The sequence below is a fragment of the Vombatus ursinus genome, unplaced genomic scaffold, assembly GCF_900497805.2.
Source record: "Vombatus ursinus unplaced genomic scaffold, bare-nosed wombat genome assembly UNPS02014775.1, whole genome shotgun sequence".
Taxonomy (NCBI): Eukaryota; Metazoa; Chordata; class Mammalia; order Diprotodontia; family Vombatidae; genus Vombatus; species Vombatus ursinus.
Window position 1 is genome coordinate 8,097,327 of NW_020954553.1, and position 24,456 is coordinate 8,121,782.

The 24,456-nt window shown below is 42.8% G+C and overlaps 1 protein-coding gene across 8 annotated transcripts in view; it reads right to left on the reverse strand.

Annotated features, from left to right (window-relative positions):
- KPNA6 (karyopherin subunit alpha 6) overlaps window positions 1–24,456 on the reverse strand; it is a 59,268-nt gene that overhangs the window by 6,044 nt on the left and 28,768 nt on the right. For 7 of the 8 annotated variants that reach the window (XM_027864483.1, XM_027864484.1, XM_027864480.1 and 4 more), the window contains 12 exons: window positions 10,775–10,908; window positions 9,699–9,791; window positions 8,904–9,003; window positions 7,870–7,964; window positions 7,163–7,294; window positions 6,585–6,673; window positions 5,262–5,361; window positions 4,566–4,729; window positions 2,524–2,602; window positions 2,218–2,343; window positions 1,713–1,840; window positions 819–997 (listed from right to left, as the gene is read on the reverse strand). In XM_027864483.1, the coding sequence (XP_027720284.1) occupies window positions 819–997; window positions 1,713–1,840; window positions 2,218–2,343; window positions 2,524–2,602; window positions 4,566–4,729; window positions 5,262–5,361; window positions 6,585–6,673; window positions 7,163–7,294; window positions 7,870–7,964; window positions 8,904–9,003; window positions 9,699–9,791; window positions 10,775–10,908 (1,419 nt within the window). Of the gene's footprint in view, window positions 1–818; window positions 998–1,712; window positions 1,841–2,217; window positions 2,344–2,523; window positions 2,603–4,565; window positions 4,730–5,261; window positions 5,362–6,584; window positions 6,674–7,162; window positions 7,295–7,869; window positions 7,965–8,903; window positions 9,004–9,698; window positions 9,792–10,774; window positions 10,909–17,434; window positions 17,515–24,456 lie in introns of all 8 variants that reach the window. The other variant, XM_027864485.1, reaches the window with a different exon arrangement.

A 24,456-nucleotide genomic window follows, 5' to 3' on the forward strand; every position in this document is an offset into this window, starting at 1 on the left:
GGGCCTACTATCCTTTTATCCTTTAGGGATAATAACTGTCCTATGTAAATTCTTCCTAGATTAACAAAGTGGTTGGGCCCCCCCAGGCATAAAATCTTTATTTTCTCACACTCCCTCAAAGTACAACTACACTGATACATTATCTAGGCATTAAAAAAAATTGATGCTATATGTTTTCCTTTATATATTAATTACTTTAGAAGGCAGAAGCCATATCTCTGAGATCGGCAACTACTACTAGAACTTCAAAAATGGTTCCCTCCTGGGCCTTTCATGAGCTCTGGCCAACCTGAAAAAGGCCACACTCAGAATTCCCTAAGGCCCAAATATTTGCTATATGGATGAGTCCTAACAAAGAAAATTCCCTGAGAGGCTGGAAAAGTCACCCTAGCCTTATCCACAAAAGGCATATCAGGACAGAAGCAATGGGATACAGTAAAGAAAATGCTCAACTAGGAGTTCAGCCCAGATTCTAGTCATGGCTCTGAAACTTATTAGCCAGGTGACCTTAGGCAAGTCACTTTACTATCTGAGCCTCATTACTGCTGTTACAGATAAAAACTACCCACCTCACAAGGCTGGTGTGAGGAAAATGTTTTGTAAATATGAAAGAACCACAGGAAGTAAGCTATCACTATCACGACTTACTAGCTAGGCAACACTGCCTCTATTTGAGCCTGTTTCTTCTTCTGTAAAAAACAAAAACATACTTACCAGGGTTATGAGGAAAGAAATGAAAATGCTAAATACAAAGCCCCTTAAGAGTGTCAAAGGAGAGGGAAGGGATCTGACCTCAAAGGGCCAGAGATGCTACCTACCATAAGCTTCTTCAACAAGGCCACAGTAGGGGTTGGCCCCTGTGCCAGCCCGCTTAGCCTCTTGCTCACCCAACCGCAGGATGTTTTCCAGGCCATTGAGGGCAACCTGTACGATCTTGGAGTCCATCACAGTCAGCAAGTCACACAGAGGTTTGATGCAACCCAATGTAACCAGATACCTGGGAGCCAACGGTAAGGCAAACGCCACAGGTTAACAAGCACCAGTAGACCAAGAGTTTTTGGCTTACGGGCCTCTTGAGCCCCCTAAAATTCCTCCTGTGGAGGGTTAGATTCCTGATCCATCAAGGGAAAGCAACGCCAACTCTCAATTATCTGCAAGGTAACTCAGTCACTGTTTTAGGTACTGATGATCTGTGCCCCACTGAGTCCCACCCTGATTCTCCCCAGCAGCTTTCTGGGCTGCTTCTTTCGACCACTTTACAAGGTGTGTTTTAAGAATACAAAAAAGCATTTGCTTCTGTCAAAGACAGGTATACTGCTTGGTTTCAGCTTGTTGGATATTATCTAAGCTAAATATAAAGTATATTATCCATCCATTATTGTGGAACTATTTTTAACTGTCCAAAAGATGAAAAATGTTTAAAAACATTTGTGGCAAGTATATGTCACTGGGAAAGCACAGCATCCAATCTTTTCTTAGGTTCCACCATTTCTAGTGGAAGACTCATTCCAGGATTCCCATGAAAATCCAGCTTGCCCTCTTTTCCTATCCTTGTTTAAGCTAGAATGGAGGAAGGGTTTCTCAGGCAATGGCAGTTTGGAGTTGTGTGTTCATGTGACGGCAAATGGCTGTACTGAGGAATGCCACCTAGTGCCTGAGGACAGGAAGAAGGGGTGGGTGGTAAGCATCATGGGGAAGGGACTGCCAAATACCTGATCTGCTCAGGAGTTCCCCCTGATGTGGCATTGGTGATGGCCCAGGCAGCCTCTTTCCTTGTGCGGAACTCAGCTTTCTGCAAGATCTCGATCAATACAGGAAAAATATTTGCATCTATGACAGCCTGGAGCAGGGGGAAGAAAGTAGAGCGTGTGGAGGAAGGGCGACAGTTCTACCAAAGGACTTCCTTGGTCATGAGAATGGACCACAGAGCACACCCTGCCAATCAGAAGACCTGCATCTCTGGGGATTTTCAACTACAGAGCCTAGAACTATGGACTCTCACACAGATAGGGAGGAGGAACAGTAAAGAACCTGGCTTAATTCTTGTGGACCTATTGTCCACTAGGTTCAACCCTGACCTCACTTGTAAGAGCAAAAATTAAACCCTGCCCTTGGAAGTAAACACTTGAAGGCTCTTCTTTTTGGACCAAAGACTTATGAGAGGCCTGAAGCAATCTAGTCTGGATACTCGAACAAGAATTCTTTTTCCTTCTCTACCTGTATCTGGGCCCTGTTTCCAGCTGTGATGTTTGAAATTGTCCAGCAAGCTTCTTTCCGTATTGACTCCTTGGGGCTACTCAGTAAGTGGAGGAGGCAAGGTAGGGCTGCGCAGTTAAGAATCACCTGAAGAAGAAGAATACAGTTAGTGCTAACTTGCATCTGTCACTCTAACAGTCACAGTGCCCCAGGACACAAAGAAATCCCTGGCTCAGGACTGTTCTTATCCATCAGGCCCTACCTTTGTAAAGTCTACTTCCCAGGGGATGGCCTGAGGAAGACGGGGCGTAGGTTTTTACTCCTTACCTGGGTCTGGATGTCATCACCAGTGACAATGTTGCCCACTGCTCGAAGGGCGGGGGAGGCCACTTTGTAATCATTGTGCCTGCAAGAAAGGGCAAGCCCAAAAGAGACTGGGTTAGTCTAGGATAAATACCTGAAGCACAGCTTTGTTGATTTTAAGAGCAGTAGGGGAGGAAAAAAAAAAGACCTTACAAATCACCTAACCACCTTATTTTAGAGATGGGAAACTGAGACCTACAAAGGTTAAATGACTTGATCAACACTGCAGAGGTAAACAGTTGGGATTGGAACCCTGGAACTCCACATCTAAGGAGCTTTCCACTACATCAAGTTAACTTCATAGGTCAGCTAGTTCACCCTGAAGCTGACCCCATTTACAACATTCCCGTACTAGCTCCAGTACCAGGGACCTCACTAGCCTGTCTGGACGGGGCTAACCTCAAACTGAAATGAAATCTGTCTTGTCTGCAATCTTAGCCGTCACTCGACCCATCTAATAATAGGGACTAGGCAGTACTTACACAGTTCTTTAAAGCCGGCTAAGTGCTTTCAAGGGATTATCTCATTTTACTCTTTTTTTTTTTTTTTTTTTTTGCTTTCCTCAGAAACTTAAAGACAGTGATCAAATTCCCCCTAAGTCTTCTTCCACTTTTCCAGGCGGGCAAGCTTGATATCATGTGCAGTTCCACAATCTCACTTACTCCATGGATCTAATGAGTTGTCAAATCTTGCCATTTTTCCTTCCACCGATTTCCTCAGATCTATCCCCTTCTCACTACTTAGCTCAGGCCTTCATCATCTCTCTCCTGGGCTATTTCAAGGTCTCCTAAATGATCACCAAGCCTTGAGTCTCTCCCCTCTCCCATTCATCCTCTATGACACTTCCAAACTGATTTTCCTGAACTTCGGGTCTAACCACATCACTTACTCCAGTCCCAGTGGTTCTAGCTGCCTCTAGAATAAAATACAAATGCCCATTTGGCTTTAAAACCTACCCAACCCTGGCTGCAATTATACAGGGTGTACCAAAAGTTTTAGTGTAGCTATTGAAGCTTAAAACTGCACCGAGCCTTTGGGAACATCCTGCATCTTATCCCCCCCACCCCCAACCTAACAGATCTTCTGGCTATTTCTCACACTCTATCTCTAGGCCTTTTCTTTCCTTTTTTTTTTTTTAAATTAAGTTTTTATTGATATCATCTGTTTCTTATATCATCCTAGTTATCCCAAGTATTCTTCCCCATCTCATACCAAAGAGTATTTTTTAGAGAAAAAAAAATCAGCATAACTAATCCAAACATTGAAAAAGTCTTCAAACCCATGCAAAGTGTGACGTCCTAGGGCCTTGCACCTCCACAAAGGGCAGGTTGGGGGTATCCTCTCATAGCTCTATGCCTTCTTAGGCATTGGCCCTCGTGCCCCATTTCCTTGTAGAATCAGCTCAAGCACAGGCCCTGACATGAAGCCTGGCCTGATGCCTGCAGCAAGTGTCTTCCCTCCTTCACTTCCTAAAATGTGTGGCATTTATTCTGTTACAGTAAACTTGAGGGCAAGGACTGATTCATTTCTGTCTTGGCACCCCCCACACTTTGCACAGGACCTGGCACAGGGCTAGCCTACTAGCACATAGTAGAAACTTAAAAAGTCTCTTCTCAGGCTAAACACTCTGCTCTTCCAGCAATACCATCAACGATAACTACCAGCACCCCATGGAAAGCAGGACAAATGTTATTACTCCCATTTAACACATGGCAAAATTTAAGCTCAGACAGCTTCAGTAATTTGCCCAAGGTCAAAAAATTTGAAAGCATCAGTGCCAGGACTGGGACCAGGCCTGCTGACCCCAAGATCAGCATTCTTTCCACTAAAGAAACTGGTTGTGAGGATTTTCCAGAGCCATGCAGAGAAGAAGCTCCATCCATTCGTAAATAATCTGAAGCTTCAAGTAATTGGACAGAGGTGCCCCTGCAGCCACACCCCGACTCAGGGGAGCCTAACGAATGACTTCTCTTTGCTGAGAGTCAGGGTGGCCGCCCAGCACTCACATTAAGAGCTCCACCAGTCTCCGACAGACCCCAGAGTCTATGACGGCTTGGATCTTCTCATTGGGACCATCCGACAGATAGGAGAGGGCCCAACATGCATCTGCCAGCAAATCTGAGTCACTGCTGAACAACAGGCGGGACAGCACAGGCAAACAGGGAGACACCTGTGGAGGCACAGGGAGAGCAGCTCAGACTGGGCAGTGAAGCAAGGATGGCCCAAGGCCATGAGGCACTTCTGGCAAGCATCTGTTTTGCCTTCTGATGGAGCTCTAGCCCCCAAGCCATCTCTCAAACACAGACCGAAACTGATGGACCCTTCGTGGCTTATCAAATGCTTCCTGTGCAGCCTTGTAACTAACAGGATTCTTCTCTTCTCCCCGTTTTACAGATGAGAAGATGGAGGCTGGTTCAGAGAAGTGAGGTGACTTGCCCAGAGTTACACAGCTAATCGCTCACAGAGCCGGAATTTTCAACAACTCGTTCTGACTAATACTAGTATTCTTTCCACCACTATCTCACCATGCTAAGACTCTTTTCTGAGATTAGGACTTTCTGGGAACCTAATGAACAAGGTTGACTATATGATACGATAGCCAAGGAAAAGCGCCCTTTCTGGATGCATTCTCCACAGAAAACTGACAGCATTCTGGCTCTGCGTAGGGAGTCAGAGGGAGAGCAGATGCAAAACAGGCTCACCTTCTCAAACTCAGGGGGCGGATTCTTTCCTCGGCACAGGTTTGACAGGGCCCAGACAGCGTTCCGAGTCATCGTCACACGTGTGGATTTGGTGAGGAGTCTGAGGGAAACGCAGCATAGGAAGTCAAGCCCGGGTGCAAAGCCTGGAGGAGACTCGTTGGGGATTTTCTCCCACAAACTCAGCATGACTGAGACTCTAAGTGGGTCAGGAAGCTGAGCTGAGTGGCACTGCCACCTCATACCTGATAGTGGAGGCTACAGAAGCCTGATCTTCAGAGATCTTGAGGTAATGGCCCCACATTCTCACTTTAGGAGTTGGTTCAGATGTGGATAGTTTGCCTACTATGCATAAGCAATTGTATTCTGCTGACTTTGGAGAGTCTGATCATAGGACATATTTAGAGCTGAAGGGACCCCAAGAGATCATCTAGTCCAAACCTTTCACTTTACATATGATGAAAATGAGGGAGGTGATGTGGCCTGCCCAGGGTTACTCAGGTAGTAAACCTTACACATGGGATTTGAACCCAGGTCCTCTGACTCCAGAAATCATGTTCTTTCCACTAGATCACATCTTTGTCCAAATCATAGTTCCTTCATGCTTTAACAGAGGGTCTCAGGAATTGGTAAGGCCACAAAATGTTCCCTGGTGGCCAACCTTCTAATGATATGCCTCTATTCTTTGCTAGGCCAGTTTTTAGATGGGAAATATAATTAGTCCCTGGGCCTGTTTTCAAGGTCTTTTTAGCTGAGTGGAACAGTTCATTACGTGGAGCATTTTGGTCCTAGGGCACATGCACAAAGTGACGGTTTCTGAAACCACAAGAAAGAAAGGGCCCCCTGAGACTTGCCAGAGCTTCTTGCCTACCTAGGTTCAGAATCTTATCAGATAAAGAAAAAGCAACACTCATTGGAAAGTGGTGACTTGCATAATGAGCATAAACAGAATCCACCTGTTTAGTCCAAAAGCAGACTAACTCCATAATGACGATTTTCAAGAATTACAGACTGCCCAGGTTGGACCAGAGAAATCATTTGGTTCAATGCCCTCATTTTACATCAAGAAACTGAGACCCAAGAAAGCAAAGTGATCTGCTCTGCATCACCCAGGAAGCGAGCAAGGGAGCTGTGACTTGAGACGAGGTCCTTGTATTTACAATCGTTCTTTTCCCACTGCACCAAGTAGCCTCTTAGAATTCCCCATGTCCAGAAGCCTTTGCCTGCACAGTGTTCTCTTCCATTCTACCACCCATAGGCCACCCAGGTGCCCACTATTCAACAAGTCCAGGGATGCCCTGGGCTGAGGGGCCTATGGTTACTCACATCAACAACGGTGGGAGGATGGCACAGTTCAAGACATAATCTCTGCAGACAGAGCTGTCACCTGCTATGTTTCCCAGGGCCCAGACTGCCTGAAAGGAAAAATGGTATTCTTAACAGCACAGCTTGTCTGGCTACAGACAAGGTTTGGGTCATCTAGTCCAACCTGGATTCATTTTATGGCTGAGGACAAGGACTCATTAACTCAGAAGGATGAACAATTTGCTCTAGGACACACAGGCATTAGAGCTAGGATTCAAACCCAGTGATTTTCTCAGGGCACCACAGTGTCCATGTAAACCGGCATTTAAGCACAGCTCACAGGGTCATAGTAAGTTCCATATGGCTTGGCTCTCAGGCCCAGTCATTTCCCCAACCACTTTCTCTAAACCTCAGTAACTCGAAAAGATAGTCCGACCAGACCTTCCTGGAACGAGGGGGTGGTGGGCCTGGTAGCATCTTTAGAGCCCCTTGAACAAGACCCATACAATTAGGAACAACCAAACATCTGCCCAGAGCCTCAGTCAGAAACCAGGGGAGGGAGACTCAGCCCTCCCACTCAACCCCAACCAGCTCATTACCTGTTCTTGTACATCCTCAAAGTCAGAGTTCAGTAATTCTATGAAGATAGGGACAGCTCCGGCTTCAATGACAATTTTGGTCTGTTGTGAGGTTCCTGAGGCAATGTTGGTCAAGGCCCAGGCAGCTTCAAACTGAAAGAGGTATGGTGGGAAATGGATTATCGGTGTCTGTGTTGGGCACAGTCTGTGACTGCAACTGCAAAGTGTGGTATAGGGTGTGCCCGTTACACGTATCCCATGGCTCCGGAGGATTCCCCCACCCTTATGTGGAACAGAACCCAGAGGCTGGTAATCAAGAACTGACAGAAACCATCTGCTTCCTCCAAAGGAGCCCCAAGCCAGACATGCAGTAGGACCCTCCCTAGAGGTCAGGCTGGGGAATCACAGAATGTTAGCGCTGAAAGGGACCTTAGAGATCATTCAGCCCAACCTCCTCATTTTACAGGACTCGAACCCAGGTCTCCTGCCTCTCAGTCCGGTGCTCTTTCCATTACACCACGCTGCCTCCCACTCGAGGCTGCCTGGTTTCAGGTGGTCTTGAGGGCGAGGGGGCAGATCCCATTTCTTGCCAGCTGCCTGAGGGGTGTGGGGGAGAGCCCTGTCACACCCTCTCGCTCCCCCCGCCCGCCATCCAAAGCATAACACAGCACTTGAGGCAGGCAGCAACCCTGCTGGGTCTCTGTACCCAACACCTCCCCCATAGTCACCTGTAATGTGCAGTTCTCGCTCCTCTTCAGAAATTCCACAAACCTGTCCACTACTCCAGGGGTATTAATCACCTCGTCTATGGGAGGATTTGGCTCTGTGGGGAAAGGCCAAGAATTAAGAGAGGTCTAGGCTACGCCTGCTCCCTTGCTGGCACCTCCATTCCATCTGGTGATAACAGCAACGCTTCAGGTATCCTTTTCTCAAGCAACACACATAAGTGAGCCTGAAAGAAAATTTCAAGTCTCTTCACAGGCAAAATGTCTGGGCTACATAGAGTCAGTCACCACTAAGCAGCTTTATGTAAGCAGGTCACCAAAAAAGTTCTAATGTGTGTAAAATGAGGGGAAGGTGTCTAAACTGAATAAGGAATATCAAGGACTTACAAGGAGGGGTTGTACAATGCATGAACAAACCCCTCTTCCCCTCCCATCTGTGAGTGCCTTAGTTTCCTCATCTGTAACACGGGGAATATTACTTGGCTACCTCTACCTTCACAGAAAATGCCACAGAAATACTGACAGGTATCATTCAGAAAGCAACCGGCCTTGAAAGACGAGCATTCTATTCTTTGTGACTAGTCCACTCTCAAGGTTCAGAAAAACTTCTGGAACCAGCAGAACTTAATGGAATGTAAGAGCCCAGAGAGGAATCCTGGCAGAAGATGGAATTTCACAGCCAGCTAATGCTCAGAGCTGGGAAGGGGCTTCAGAAGACGTCTAGTCCGAATCAGGCCTGTGTGAGGATGCCCTCTAAAACCTTCCTGACTAGTGGGCATGTGGCCTTTGGCTAAAGGTGTGCAGGGAGGACCTCCTGAGGCAGGTGAGGGGAAACTCTAATGAGTACTGAGCTAAATCTACCAGCCGGAGCCATCTGACCAAAAATCAGTCTGACTCCTCTGCCCCTTCCAGTCTAGGGGGTTCACAGATGGCCACCTGGCTTCTCTTTTCCATGCTAATATCTCTAGTTCCTTAAAGAGAGAAATATACTGCCAAGCTGTGTCACTATTTCCTTCCTGAGTTGAAGAGCATCTTACCCTTTGAGAGCAGCTTGCGGAATTTCTGTGTGGTTGCTAACTGCAGGTCGGAGTCTTCAGAAAAGAGCATCTCCACCATCTCTCTTGTGATCACTCTGTCCTAAAGGGAAAGGATAAAGCTGGGACTTGATGAGTAACCAAAAAATCCAGCTTCCAAGTCCCAAGAGCCCCCTTGGGCTCATTCCCAGAGCATCTACTATGGAAAGGCTCTTAGGGGTAGTATGAAAATGCAAGTAAAAATACCATTACAGGATTTAATGTTAGAAGTGATATTTGAAATCATTTAGTCCAACTCTCTCATTATAAAGAATAGAAAATCAGGCCTTTGCCAATGTCAAACCAGCTCTAGGTAGCAGAACAAAGCCCAGTCCCTTCATGCCAAACCTAATACTCTGTCTACTATACTTACTTCCTTCATACTCACTGCATAGAGAAATCCACAGGATATAAAGATCACTCAACAAAGAAAATTCCTCTAAGTTCTATTTCATCTACTGCTGCCACATAGCTTAATGATGAAAAAATCTGGAATGCTCAAAACTCTATTCTTACTCCTGAGGATTCTGGGATGGAGAACAATTATCACTACTTTTCAAATTACTTCCTTGGTGCCTGGTCTATAAAGAATATTAGGATGACAACTGGCCTAATATGGTGCTTTTTTAAAGACAACAGAGACAACAAAAAAGAATCTCTCCCAGTGTAATTATGGGTATTAACAGGTACTGATATGACATGCCCAATCTCAGGTCTGTGAAATTAGGAAACCTCTAATATTGTACATTCAGGCCTTACCCCAGTGGTGGAACTGACATAGGAGTCCATGAGTAGTGTGTCAAACATGGCAGCATCTTCACTGATTAGTTCTACATTTCTTCGTTTAAAAAGCTGAAAGTAAAAGTTAAAAAAGGGTCAATGGTAAGTATATCTGTTTGTTAGCAGACTCATACATAATTTCCAAGGCCAGGTCAGACCAGACCAGCCCTTCCCCTTTTGACATTTGTCTATATCTAGTAAATGATAGTCAGACAGCCTGTCCAGAAGATGAACTGATTTGGATAGAATGGATGAGTGTAGAGACATATAACTTAATCAGCTCCGAACTCATACCAAGAGCCAAGGAGAACCTCATTTGGTAGAGAAAGCCGAAGACGATGAAACCAACTAAAAACAGAATTGCCAGCTCTGCCTACAGCATCAGAAAAGGTGGATCTGGGAGTTCCTAGCAGGCAGCAGGGATGATAAATAAGACTTTAAATGCCATTTTGTTTTCATCTTATGAATATCTGTATGGAAAAAATGGACAACAACAGGAAAGGGGGCCATAAACAGATGTTTTAGAGGGAAACAGGATATGTAAGACAGGGCCACAGCCTTTGAGTTTACAGACTATTTGAGGAGGCAAATACATGAAAATAATGTATGTGCTATGCTTTTGACACAAGTTCTAGATGAGTTCTGAGGGCAAAGAAATTACTTGAAGGCATTTTGGTTATAAGTAAAGTTTCATTAAGAGGTAGGACTAGTGCTGAACTTTAAAGGTCAGGTAACTAGACAACTAGCCAGGACTCAAGGCAGGTGACGTGGTGGTGTAAGTTGGGGGCTGGCATGAATAAAAAAGAAAGGAAGGTGGCTTGTTCAAAGGGGACAAGGAGTAGACTAATCTGGCAGGTTTATTTCTTCCTTCCGTCTACCAACAGGGTGCTTTGCAGGGAGATGGGAATAAGCATGATTAGAGATGGAGCCAACACCAAAGTTCTTGCCTTGCTTCGCAATATCCCATACCAGTCCTCTTTAATATGAGATTACAGCAAATCTTTTCCCACTGTTTTTCCCATTTTTGCAGCAGGGGTGATTGGTTCCATCCTTACCTGTTGCTCTCGTTTCTGCTTACGGAGCTGGATTCCCTCTTCCTCTCGCCGCCTTCTCATTTCTTCTGGGTTAAGTGCTTTGTTCTTATAGCTCTTCATCCGGTAATTGTCCTTCCCTGGGCTCGCCATGGTTTCTAGAGAAATAAAAGAATGGCAGTCACCCTCTATAAGACGAGATTCCCTCACCTGGTTTTCTCCATCCCCCAAAGTGGGCCTAAGTCTAGGATGCCTCCAGCCTGCTCCCAGATGCTCTCACTGGGTATGAGTCTTGCTTTTTGACATCTGAAGAGGAACAATAGTGGTAGTAATCTTATACAAAAACTCACACTTGGTGACTTTGCAAAATCAAGGAGACTGGCAAAATCTTTTTCCTAAATCCAGAAATAATGACAATAGCTGACATTTATAGAGTGCTTTAAGGCTGACACGATACTAGCTCCTCTTCCCTTAATCCTCACAATAACCCTGTGTGGTAGCACACTTAAGTATTTCAATCTGCACGTCTCACATATAATAAATAGCAGGCCCTCAGATCCCAGATTCAGTGTTTCCCCCATTAAATTATGATGTTTTTCTATGGAATGGCATTCTGTATAAAAAAAAAAAAGTTTTCCTTTATGTATCAGATGGCTAACAGAAACAATGTTTTGTTGATAATGGATTCTGTAGAATGAATGATTCTATGAAAGTACTTTCTCTGGTCCTTGGTCCATGTCATGGCCTCTCTATATAACTAAAATATAGAGTTCTTACTTTAAGCTAGAAAAGGTGAGCTGAGCTCTTTATAGTTTTTTTTTCAGTTGTGATATATCAGTAGTTATCCTTCAAATCATAGAATATCAGATCACATATCTGGAGCAAGAAGGTACCTCAGATATCTTTGGCCAATCTGGTCCTAAAAAAAGGTCTGCATTTCAATATACTCAACAGTACATGTCTAACTTCTGTTTGGAGACCTCCAATGAGGGTATTCCCACTCATTCCACTTTTATAATACTAATTTTCCATGTGACCAGCTTATATTTGCCTCTTTGCAAATGCTTTCTAATTTTGCCCTCTGGGACCAAGTGGTATAATTCTGGTTTCTCTTTGACTTTAAACTATTCCTTGTATCGTATGATCAAAGTGATTTGCCATCGCAGTTGATGTCTTTTGGAAGCCCTCTGGTTTATCAATGCCCTTCCTAAAAGGTGGCACTCACCTTTACTAAACACAATACTCTAGATGCATTCTGACCAGATATTTATCCTTCAATTATCACCTTTCTAGTCCTCTACAGCTCAACGGAATCAAGATCTCAATGATGGAACTCCCTCTAAAGATGTAGGTCACAATCCTTCCATAACATCTCAGTGTATACAATCCTTATTCACAACTTCCTGTGATTCTTTCACAGAAAGCCCACCAAATGTGACAAAAGCCTAGGTTACCAATGGAATACATCTATTGGTTATAGACTTTCTTTGCTGGTTATACATTTCACTGATAAACATTTTCTCTTGAGCAATTTTTGGTTGGTAATATGTTGTAGCCTGTTCCCACCCACCACATACCTTAGGCAGACCTTTGGGCAGCCTGTAATTTTTAATCCTAGACTGGTATAATCCTACACTTGTTATAATGCATCACTGGAAAAATACTCTTATCAGACAAGATAAGCCTTTGATTCAGGAACAAGTTTGGGGGCAGAGAAAAGGGTGCCACTGAAAGTGCTGCAATTTTAGGCTGGTTTCCATCCTCTTCAATTCTTGACTGAAATTACTGTCTGTTTGCAACATCTGTCCAAGATACATGTAATGATGAACTAACTCTTTAGTTGGTTGCTTATCCGACTGTATATCATACTCTGAATAAGAATTACTCATCCACTTGGTTTTCCCTGTATGAATAGTTTAGGCTGAACCCGGCTCCAGATCTTTTACAGACAAACTGTCCAGCAACATCTGTCTCACACAGTTCAGTTTCTGAACTCAAGCATAAGACTTCACATCTCTTCCTACTGTATTTCATCTTTAATATATTCAGCTCAAAGTTTGGGCCTGTCAAATCCTCTTTGGCTCCTGATTCTGTCATCTAATAGGTTAACTATCCTTCTCAGTTTTGTATCATTCTTATAATTAAATTCTCTATTTATATAGTTGTCCAATCTGCTGATTAAAATGTTAAATAGTATGTACAAGGCCAAGCATAGATCTACGAGGCATTCCATTGGAGATCTTCTACACTGTCATGAACAATATTAATGACAGTTCTTTAGGTTCAATTGTTCAATTAATTTTGAATTCTCCTAACTGTACTAATATCTAGCCCAGTACCCACAACACTAGCACAAGAGGATGCCAAATGTTTTCTTAAGAGCTAAGTAACTTTGTAAAAAAAAAAAATAATTAATGGGGGGGGGGGGCGGTAGGTGACACAGTGGATAGAGTACCAGCCCTGGAATCTGGCCTCAGACAACTTGACACTAGTCGTGTGACCCTGGGCAAGTCACTTAACCCCCACTGCCTCACCAAAAATAAATAAATAAAAACAAAAAAACGAATAAGGTAAATCTGACATGACCTGTACTTTGAAGGAATACTGGCTCTTTTGTGATGTTTCTTTTTGTAAATGTTCACTAACCATCCCTTTAAGAATATAGTTAAAGAGAATTTTGACAAGACTCAAAGTGGAAGTGATTGCCTTTATTATGCAAACTCCAGTCTCTCCCCGCTTTTGAAAATCAGCATTTGACCATCTCCAGTACTGCAGTAACTTTCCCATTCTCCATTATTGTTCCAAATCACTAAATGTGTGATTCAGTGACCATATCCACCAGTTCTTTCAGCACTAAACAGCTAGGTGGCACAATGGACAAAGTGGTGAAAATCTGAGTTCTAATTCTGTCTCAGATACTTACTAGCTATGTAACTCTGTGCAGCAAGTCACTCAACCTCTGTTTGCCTCAGTTTCCTCACCTATAAAACAGAGATAATAAAAGCACCTACATCCCAGAGTTGTGAGGATCAAATGAGATAAACCTGTAAAGCGCTTACTTAGCACAGTGCCTGGCACACAGTAGGTGCTCAATAAATGCTTGTTCCCTTCTCTTTCCCCCTCCCAAACTGTCTACTAGACATTTTAAAATTGAGGATCTATAAGCACATCAAACTCAACCTGTCCAAAACAGAACTTATTTCCCCCAAAACTCACCCTTCTTCCAGACTCCCCTATTTCCTAGGGAAACCACCATTTTCCCAGTTACAATGACAATTCCAGTCATAATTGACAGTGGGTGTCAAACCTGACTCCTTATTCTCATTTACCCCATAGGTCCAATCAAGTGCCAACCTTGCTGTTCCTTTCTCCACACCTCTCTCACATCCGTTCCCTCTTCTCTACTTAGACCTCCACATCCCTCAGCCCTCTCCTCTCAATGGCTACTCCCTCTGTTTCCCCCTCACTCCAATCTCTCCTCCACACAGCTGCCTAAAGCACATTCTCCCATTCCATAAACTTCAGTGGGTCTGTATTACCGTAGGATCAAATACAAACTCTTCTGTTGAACAGTTAAAGCCCTTCACAGCCTGCCCTCATTCTACCTTCCCAGAACTACACACTCCTTTCCTTTACATATTCCATAGTTCAGTCAAATTTACCTTACCATGTCTTTTATGAGTGAAGAAACTGAGGCCCATAGAGATGGCATGATGTGCCCAAAGTCATCTGTCAGGTATAAGCTGACCCAAATGACCTTTACTATCCCTTGGGAGCATGTGTGGTTCTGTGATTCCTTCAAGTCCCGGTTCATGTTTACGTCCTTCATGAGGCTCCCTTTGCTCACTCTGTTCCTCCTCATCTCTGCATCTTGAAATCTCCAGTTCCCTTCAAAGTTCGCCTCAAAATGCCACTTTCTATACGAAGCTTTACCTGATACTTGCAGCTGCTGGTGTCTCCAAGCATCTCTCCCTCCCCAGCAGCCTTGTTTACACTTCTCTCTCTTTCTCTCTATGTATTTGTTGTCTCCCAGAGAGTCAAATGCTGAGGACTGGGGATATTTCTCTTTTCTCTTTCTATCTTCTGAGTCTAACTGTGCCTACCACATAGAAGGTGCTTAACAAATTCCTACTGACTCACTGATTATAGCTGAGAGGAAGGAAGAAATAAGGAAGGAAGGAAGGAATAAGGAAGGAGGGCTTCCTCAAAATGTGGAAGAAGTATACTTCAGGCATAAACCATCAAAGAAACCACACAACTGGAGAATCAGAAAGGATGGAAAGGGTTATCGAGGTTCATCTGTACCTGATCAATATACCTTGGACAACTCACTTCAATTCCATGGGCTTCAGCTGAGGACCCTGAAGTCAACAAGCATTTATTAAGAGCTTACTACATGCTATACACTGTGCTAAATAAGCATAAAGTATCCCCAACATCTGAAACATAATAAAGTACACCAAATGAAAATAGTCTCTGCCCTCAAAGAGTTCATATTCTAATCAGGAAGATAGAATGCAAACAATTATGCATATAGGAGGTACAGACAGTGAACTGGAGGCAAAGGTCCATTCTGTTCCTAAACCCACAATTCCTCCACAACACTCCAGTGGTTATCCAATCTTTGTCTGAAGACCTCTACTGAAGTGGAAAGGAAACGAACAAGTATTTATTAAGCATCTACTCATATCTGAGGTACTGTGCTAAGCATTTTACAAATGTCACCTCACCTGGGCATCTCAAGTGGAACTCCCTGCTTTCTAAGGCAGCCCATCCTAATTTCAGATAAGATTTCGGGAAGGTTTTCCTTCGATTAAGCCTAAATCTAACTTGCTTTAAACACTCCGCTACCCCATCTACAAGAAGCCCCTTGAAACACTTCCTTCAGTTATCTCCAGGATAAACACAACCCCCCCACTTTCCATCTACAGTCCTCAACATCCAGTCCTCCCACTAAACCCCCAGGTCAGGCCCTCATCACCTCTCACCTGGACTACTGAACAGTGTCCTAACTGGTCTTCCCACATCTATTCCATGTTGCCTCCCATAGAAAGAACAAGAGCTTCTGTCTCCTGTGGCTATTCTCTGGGCTAAAGAGATGAAAGCGGAGGACCCCAAGGGTTTTAAATGCCCATGAGCATTTAGGCCCACCTCCAGAACTGAGCACCTGGGGCTTTTCCAAAATAGGAAGGAGGGGAAAGGGGCTCACCTGAGGAGCCACCTGTCTGAACTGTCCCCACTCCCCAAGCCCAACCCATTTACCCAACTCTCTCTGCTCAATTAAGTTGCACTGACTGGCAAGAAGAGGTTCTGAAACTTCCAGTGGAGGGGCAGCTAGGTGGCACAGTGGATACAGCACCAGTCCTGAAGTCAGGAGGACCTGAGTTCAAATCCGGCCTCAGACCAAACACTTGACACGTACTAGCTGTGTAAGCTTGGGCAAGTCACTTAACCCAGAATGCCTCACCAAAAAAAAAAAAAAAAAAAAAAAAAAAACCTTCCAGTAGACAATAGATGCTATCTACAGTTAGCATTGACTTGCTGTGACCCATTTTACAGAAAGCCCAAGATTTGGGTAACTCTCCCTTTCCTGTTCATGAAATCGAGAGTGTTTCTACCTTCTCTGTCCTTGGACGAGTGGCTAAAAACTGCCTGTTCCTTCCCATTCTCTCCCCAACCCTGGCTATGTGTAAAGGCCACCAGGGAAATAGGTAATGATGGTTTTGATGGACCAGAAGTAGAACTGCACCACCTGCCTCCCCCCCCCCAATTTCCCATATATGGAGTTCATCTAGTCTTTGGAATTAGAAGTAAAGGAGATCTTAGAGCTCATCTAATCCAACCTTTTTGTTTTATAGATCATAGATTGAGAGCTGGAAGGGACCTTAGGGGCCACTGAATCCAACTGTCTAATTTTATAGATGAGGAAATTGAAGACCAAGAGGTTAAGGTGTTCAGGGCCACACAGATGTGAAGTAGTAGCTCTGGGATCTGAACCCAGTTCTCGTAACTGCTCTTTATGCAATACCATGTTGCTTAAGGTTAAGACTAGATATGGCCTATGATGAGATTTTAAAATTTCTTTCCATCAAAAAATTACTATAACCATCCTCAATAAATGGCTTGCATCTAACTTGTTATAACCAACTGAGGCAAAATGTAACCCTGGTTTGTCACAGAGTGGATATGATTCATTTCTTCAGAGCATAACCACTTGGACAGACAACCTACATTTAAAAGGCCTACAGTTACAGGAATATTTGCAGAGGGTCTAAAATGCCTTTAAGCATCCTTTGGGGACCTTCCCCACTATTTTTTTCCTCACTGTCACTGAAGAAAGAGTAGGGATCCTTAATAGAACAAAAGGAACAATTTATTACGTTTAACCCATTTCATGAATTTTGTGGCCACAGCAAGCCTTTGCTTAGGGGCCACCCTTCTGCTGATAATATGCTCTTAGTTTTGCTGAGGACTAGTTCAGGTACACCTGCTGCCTGGACTGTGCTTTGAGCCTTTCCAACTTGGCAGGATCATCCTGAGCCTATGTTTTCTTACACAGCCTAAGCCAGGGTCCCCTCCAAGATAAAAGGCAGCAGCCCCGGTTCTGAAAGCAAAATTAGAAAAAGATGATTTCATCCTCATATTCCAGAGATACTCAGGCTAACAAGTGCCGTCTCCATTTACCTCCAAACAAAGCTTCTTATTTTTAAAAAGATTTCTTCTGCTTCCTCTTCTCATTGTCTCAGGTACCAATACAATGTCCACTTCAAAAAAAAAAAAAAGGAAATATATGGACTCCCAGAAGACAAAAGTTGAAAATATTTGTAAAAGGAGAAAAGTTATAGCAGAATTTCTTTTTTTCTTCTTATTTTATTTTTTCTTAATTACAAGCAAATTTTTTTAACATTCTTATTTTTAAATTTTGAGTTCCAAATTCTCTCCCTCCCCTACTCCCTCCTTGAGAAGGCAAGCAATTTGATACTGATTATTCATATACAGTCATGTAAAACAAATTTCCATATTAGTGATGTTGCAAAAGAAAACACTAACCAAAAAACAAGAAGAAAAATAAAGAAAGTTTAAAAAGCATGCTTCGATCTGCATTCTGACTCCCATCAGTTCTTTCTCTGGAGATGGACAGCAGTTTTGTTTTTGTTTTTTAAATTTTGCTAGGCAATGGGGGTAAGTGACTTGCCCAGGGTCACACAGCCAGCAAGAGTCATATGTCTGAGTCTGGATTTGAACTCAGGTTCTCCTGACTCCAGGGCCAGTGCTCTATCCACTGGGCCACCCAGCTGCCCTTGGTGGATAGCATTTTTCATAAGTCCCTAGAATTTATAGAAGAGTTTCTTAACCTGAGGTCCATGAGTTTGTTTTTAAAATACTGTGATAACTGTGTTTCAATATAACTGATTTCCTTTGCAATCTCATATATTTTACTTAAATGTATTTGCATTTAAAAACATTATTCTGAGACACTACCCATAGGCTTCACCAGACTTCCAAAGGGATATAGTGATGCAAAAAAGTTAAGAATACTCGGTATAGGGTGAGGGGGGCAGAGCCAAGATGGCCGAGTGAAAGCAGTGACTGTCTTGAGCTCTCTCCCAAAGCCCTCCAAATACCTAAAAAAATGGTTCTAAACAAATTCTAAAGCAGCAGAACCCACAAAAAGACAGAGTGAAACAAATTTCCAGCCAAAGACAGCCTGGATGGTTGATTGGAAAGGTGTATCGTTCCTGGCTGGGAGAGGAGCGCAGTTTGGTGTGGGTGCGCAGGCTAGAATGACCCTGGAGCAGGCCTCAGAAGACTGAATCTCGGGCAGCTGTGGCTGTTTCCAGACTTCTCAAACCACCAACGCCAAGGACAACTTAGAAGGTCAGTGGGAAAAGTCTGTGACTGCGGTGAGAGAGGAGCTAGGTCTCAGCCGTAAGTCTCGAGCGCGGCCCGGGACCGCAGCCCGGGACCGCAGCTTTTTCCTGAGGTTCTGGCCCACAGACTGAGGGGAAATAGAGTGGCTGATCAGAGGGGGATTGCAGGGACTTTTTGCCAATGTTGAGGCAGGAATCTCTTTCTTTACCGGTGCTTGGATCTGGGTCACAGTTCTGAGGGGTGGTCCTGGGGCGAGGAGGAACGCTGGTGTGATGGAGCTGCTTGTGACGGTGGAGAGAAAACACTTCACCCCTTATCATACCACCTTGAAAGAACTGAAAATTTACAGGTCCCTAGAAGTACCTCTGAAAACAGCTGTACAAACCCCCAAAGCTTGGGACAGTACACTCTTCACATTGGAAGCAGACTTCTACCTTAAAGAGTTTAAAACTCAAGTAACTGGCCGGGATCATGAGTAAGCAGCGCAAAAAGAGTCAGACCATATAATCTTACTTTGGTGACAAAGAAGATCAAAACATACAACCAGAAGAAGACAACAAAGTCAAAGCTCCTACATCCAAAGCCTCCAAGAAAAATATGAATCAGTCTCAGGCCTTGAAGAGCTCAAAAGGGATTTTGAGAAGCAAGTAAGAGAAGTAGAGGAAAAACTGAGAGTGATGCAAGAAAATCATGAAAAACAAGTCAACAGCTTGCTAAAGGACACCCAAAAAAATACTAAAGAAAATAACACCTTGAAAAATAGCCTAACCCAAATGGTAAAAGAGGTCCAAAAAGCCAATGAGGAGAAGAATGCCCTAAAAAGCAAAATTGGCCAAATGGAAAAGGAAGTCCAAAAGATTACTGAGGAAAACACTTCTTTAAAAATTAGAATAGTGCAATTGAAAGCTAGTGACTTTATGAGAAATCAAGACACTGGAAAACAAATCCAAAAGAATGAAAAACTAGAAAACAATGTGAAATATCTCATTGGAAAAACAACTGACCTGGAAAATAGATCCAGGAGAGAGAATTTAAAAATTATTGGACTATCTGAGAGCCATGATCAAAAAAAGAGCCTAGACATCATCTTTCAAGAAATTATCAAGGAAAACTGTCCTGATATTTTAGAACCAGACAGCAAAATAGAAATTGAAAGAATCCACCAATCTCCTCCTGAAAGAGATCCCCAAAGGAAAACTCCTAGGAATATTGTAGCCAAATTCCAGAGTTCCCAGGTCAAGGATAAAATATTATAAGCAGCCAGAAAGAAACAATTCAAGTATTGTGGAAATACAACCAGAATAACACAAGATTTAGCTGCTTCTACATTAAGGGACCGCAGGACATGGAATATAATATTCCGCAGAGCAAAGGAGATAGGATTACAACCAAGAATCACCTACCCAGTAAAACTGAGTATGATCCTGCAGGGAAAAAATGGTCATTCAGTGAAATAGAGGGCTTTCAAGCATTCTTGATGAAAAGACCAGAGTTGAATAGAAAATTTGATTTTCCAATACAAGACTTGAGTGGAACATGAAGAGGTAAACAGGAAAGAGAAAATCATAAGAGACTTATTAAGGTTAAACTGTTTACATTCCTGCATAGAAAGATGATATTTGTAACTCATGAGACCTTTGTCAGTATTAGGGCAGTTGGAGGGGAAAAAATTATATGTATGTATATATAGATATAGATAGATAGAGGGCACAGGGTGAGTTGAAAATGAAGGGGTCATATCTGGAGAATAAAATTAAGGGATGAGAGAGGAATTTACTAGGAGAAGGAGAAAGGGAGAGGTAGAATGGGGTAAATTATCCCACAAAAAAAAAAAACAGAAAAGAAAAGGCTCTTACAGTGGAGGGGAAATGGGGGAAGGTGAGAGGGAATGAGTGAATCTTATTCTCATAGGATTTGACTTAAGGAGGGAATAACATACACACTCAATTGGGTGTGGAAATCTGTCTTACCCTACAGGAAAACAGGGGGGGAAGGGGACAAGAGAGTAGGGGAATGACAGAGAGGAGGGCAGATTGGGAAAGGGAGTAATCAGAAGCAAATACTTCTGAGGAGGGTCAGGGTCAAAAGAAAGAATAGAATAAATGGGTGGGCGGGATAGGATTAAGGGAAATAGAGTTAGTTTTTCACAGCATGTCTACTATGGAAGTGTTTTGCATAACTGTACATATATAACCTATATTTAGTTGCTTGCCTTATCAATGAGGGTGGGTGGGGAGGGAGGAAGGGATTTGGAACCCAAAGTTTTAAAAACACATGTTTAAAAAAAAATGTTTTCACATGCAACTGGGAAATAAGAAATACAGCAAATGGGGTACAGAAATCCATTCTGCCCTACAGGAAAATTGAAGGGGAAAGGGATAAGAGAAGGGAGGGGAGAGATAGAAGGGAAAGCAGACCAGGGGAAGGGGTATTTAGAATGCATGCCATCGGGGGGGGGGGGGGGGGGGGCGAGATGGGGTGAAAATTTGGAACTTAAAATCTTGTGGAAGTAAATGTTGAAAACAAAAAAATAAAAATTACCATAAAAAAAGAATACTTGGTATAAATTTATGGATGACTAATCAAGAAAGAACGGTTATAACAAAAGCAAAAATATAAGATCAAGATACAGAAGATGCCAAGAAATTATCAAATTCAATTGCTCATTTTAGAGATGAGGAAACCAAGGCCCAAAAGAAAGAAAAGTGACTTGCCCAAGGTCACACAGGCTTGGCATGAGGCCAAGATTCAAACTTGTGTCCTCTGATTCTAAATCCAGTTCTTTACTGCACCAGAACCGTCTCCACAGTAACACGTAAAGAACCATAACCAGGACTTCCCAGAGCATAGCTCCACGAGAGCTTCTGGGGCTGGAAGGGTCATGGCTCTGAGGTTATCACCTCATATATCTAGTTATCTTTCTCTTCAAAAGGGTTTGTTTACCCATTAAAGTGACTAGTCCTTTGGGGAAAAAAAAATACCTTAAGGAAATATGGCTTTATGTAAATGAGAAAACCTCTAGCAATTAAATGGCAGGTGGGGGATGAGGGGCATCTGGCTTTCTGCCCTTACTATTGCCAGGCTGAAATCTTTAAAGGATGGATGCTGTCAGATTGTAAAGCTACACAATGCACCAGAGCTTCATCCAGTCCATATAACATTAATTAGTTAAACAAAAGAGGTAGGATGGCTTAGTGGAAAGAGACAATCCCAAAGCCAGAAAGAACTGGGTTCAAGTCCTGTCTTGGTCATATAGTAGTTGTGTGACTTCGGGCAAGTCAATTAACTTCTCAGGGTTCTAGGTAACTCCAACACTCTAGTTAGGTTACAGAGAAGGGAATTTCCTCACCAAGGCATTTCCTTTACCACAGGCTCAGTCTCCATCATTCACAAAATTTTAAGTGTCTGGGAGTGCAGACCACAATGTAAGATAAAAAAGCTTGGCCTTCTCAAGCATTCCTCAAACTTATTACAATCTAGAAGGATAGATACAAGCACCAATAACCATAAGACAAGACTACAGGATAAATTTCATTAGAAGTACACAATCCTATGAGATCTTAGGAGGGAGGGACAAGAAACAGGGAGGGCTTCATATAGGAAGTAGAATAATTTGGGGTGTCTTTTAAAGGAATTCTATAGGCAAGGAGCCATGCTAGGCATAATTAGCCCAGGTGTGGGAGTGTGAAGGGTGACAGAAAATAGAACAATTCAGCTGGAGGGTAGAGTACCTGGAGAACAGAAACATGGAAAGACAGGCAAAGTAGAACAGTGCCAAGGTGCAGAGGGGTCTTGAATGTGCTCTTTAATGTGAAGGCAAAAGAATCCCCTTAAGAATATTGAGCTGATGTGCCATACCAGATCTATGCAACAGAAAAATGATTCTGGTTAACAGGATGAAGTCTTGATCCAAGATGATACTCAATCTCTAGCCCATAACTTCTAAACTGCCTTCTGGCTTTGCAAACAATGTTTAAACATCTTGGACTCTAGGCTTTTACAGGGTGTTTAAGGTCTCAATAGCTTCGGGTTTTTCCTGGCTGTGATGCCAATCCAAAGGAGGAAAAAGGCTTCTTCTGAAGGGAAGGGACCACTTGTATCAGGTCAGTGGACATGCTTCCCACCAAAACAAGGAAACAATAGCCATACACATGGCTCGCACCTTGGTTTGTCCTGTTGTCATCTACTATGTCATTCCATGTTCACAAATGATCCAACAGAAAACCCCAGATTTCATGGGCATGGAACTGAAATCACAAGACTTCATCCTCAGTCCCAGTTATGTTTGTCCTTGGACAAAGTTATTCTTGTCTCTTTTCACGTTTTTCCTCTTACTCAGAATGCCCTCCCTTCTTCCTTGCCTGTTTATCTTTCAAGTCCAAATCAAATCCTGTCTTCCATGAATTGAGAATGACTGATACCTCTACTAATAGGACCATAGCATTTAGAGCTCAGAGGGAATTTAGAAATCTTCTAGCCCAAGCCCCTCATTTTATAGGTGAGGAAAGAGGCTTAGAGACTTTTATTTACCACAGCGGTAAAATACCATGATGGCAGTAAATAGCTGAACTAGGATTCTATTTCAGGTCCCCAGACTTCAAATCCACCACCACATTCCTTTCCTACACAGATATACAAGAAATATCCTGAAAAGCTCAAGAGAAAGGGCTTCACCGCAACAAGTCTTTGAATTTTACATATGATACAGTGTAATGTTTACAAAGTGTTTTTTGTACAACAGCTTTATGAGAATGTAAGCATAGTGGTTGAGCTCCAGGTCTTCTGACTCAAAAGACTAATATTTCTAAGTATTCCCTAATGTGTGTGAAGGATACAAATCAGTGCTATAAAAGGGGGCTGGGAAGCAGAAGGATGCCCACCATCAGGTTCTATCTTATGGAAACTATCTGGATAGATCAGAAACTTTTGATGAAATTGTGATGACATGAAAAGAAAATTCCAAAAAGGAATAAAAGTTACTTTAAAAAAAAAAAAGACAAATAAGGATAATGCTGGGAATTTATCAACCAATATAACATTTCAAAAATGCATATATACTAGCTAGATGCAAGGGCAGGTAAGAGAGGATGAATACAAATGTTTGGCACAATCTTGTACAAATAGTCATTAATAGGTCAATGTTAATTGGAAAGATCTCCAGCAGAGAAACTCAGGGATCTGTATTTGCACCTATGCCATTTAGTCTTTTTTAATCAATGATTATACACTTAAAAAGAAAAGCAGGCTGTAAATACTAGAGCTCAAGGTTTCATGTATAACCTTCTTTTTTCTGTTTTATTGCGTATATGAAAATCCTTACTTTAGTTGATACTGAGAATGAAAAAAATCCATTATGAATGAATTAGATAAAGGTGTAGCAGACATGATTGTTAAATCTACAGATGACACAAAGCTAGCTGAGAGGGCCAGCTAACTCACTGGAGGAGAGTCAGGATCAAAAGCGAAGTATTCACAGACTGGAACATTGGGCCAAACCTAATTAAGATGAAATTTAATACAGATATATGTAGAGTCTAACACTTAGATTCAAACAATGAACACTGTACATGTAAGATGGAGGAGGTGTGACTAGACAGCAGCAATCTGGGAGTTTTAATGGAGTGAAAAATTCAATGATTCCACAACAGTATGATAAGGTAGTCACTAAAGCCCTAGGGGCACCAGCTGGATTAGTCTACTCACTGTAGTCTACCCTAATCAGACTATATTTGCAATATTACGTTCCATTAAAGCTACTGCTGCTGCTGCTACTGCTGCTGCTGCTGCTGCTACTGCTGCTACTATTGCTGCTGCTGCTGCTATTACTACTATTG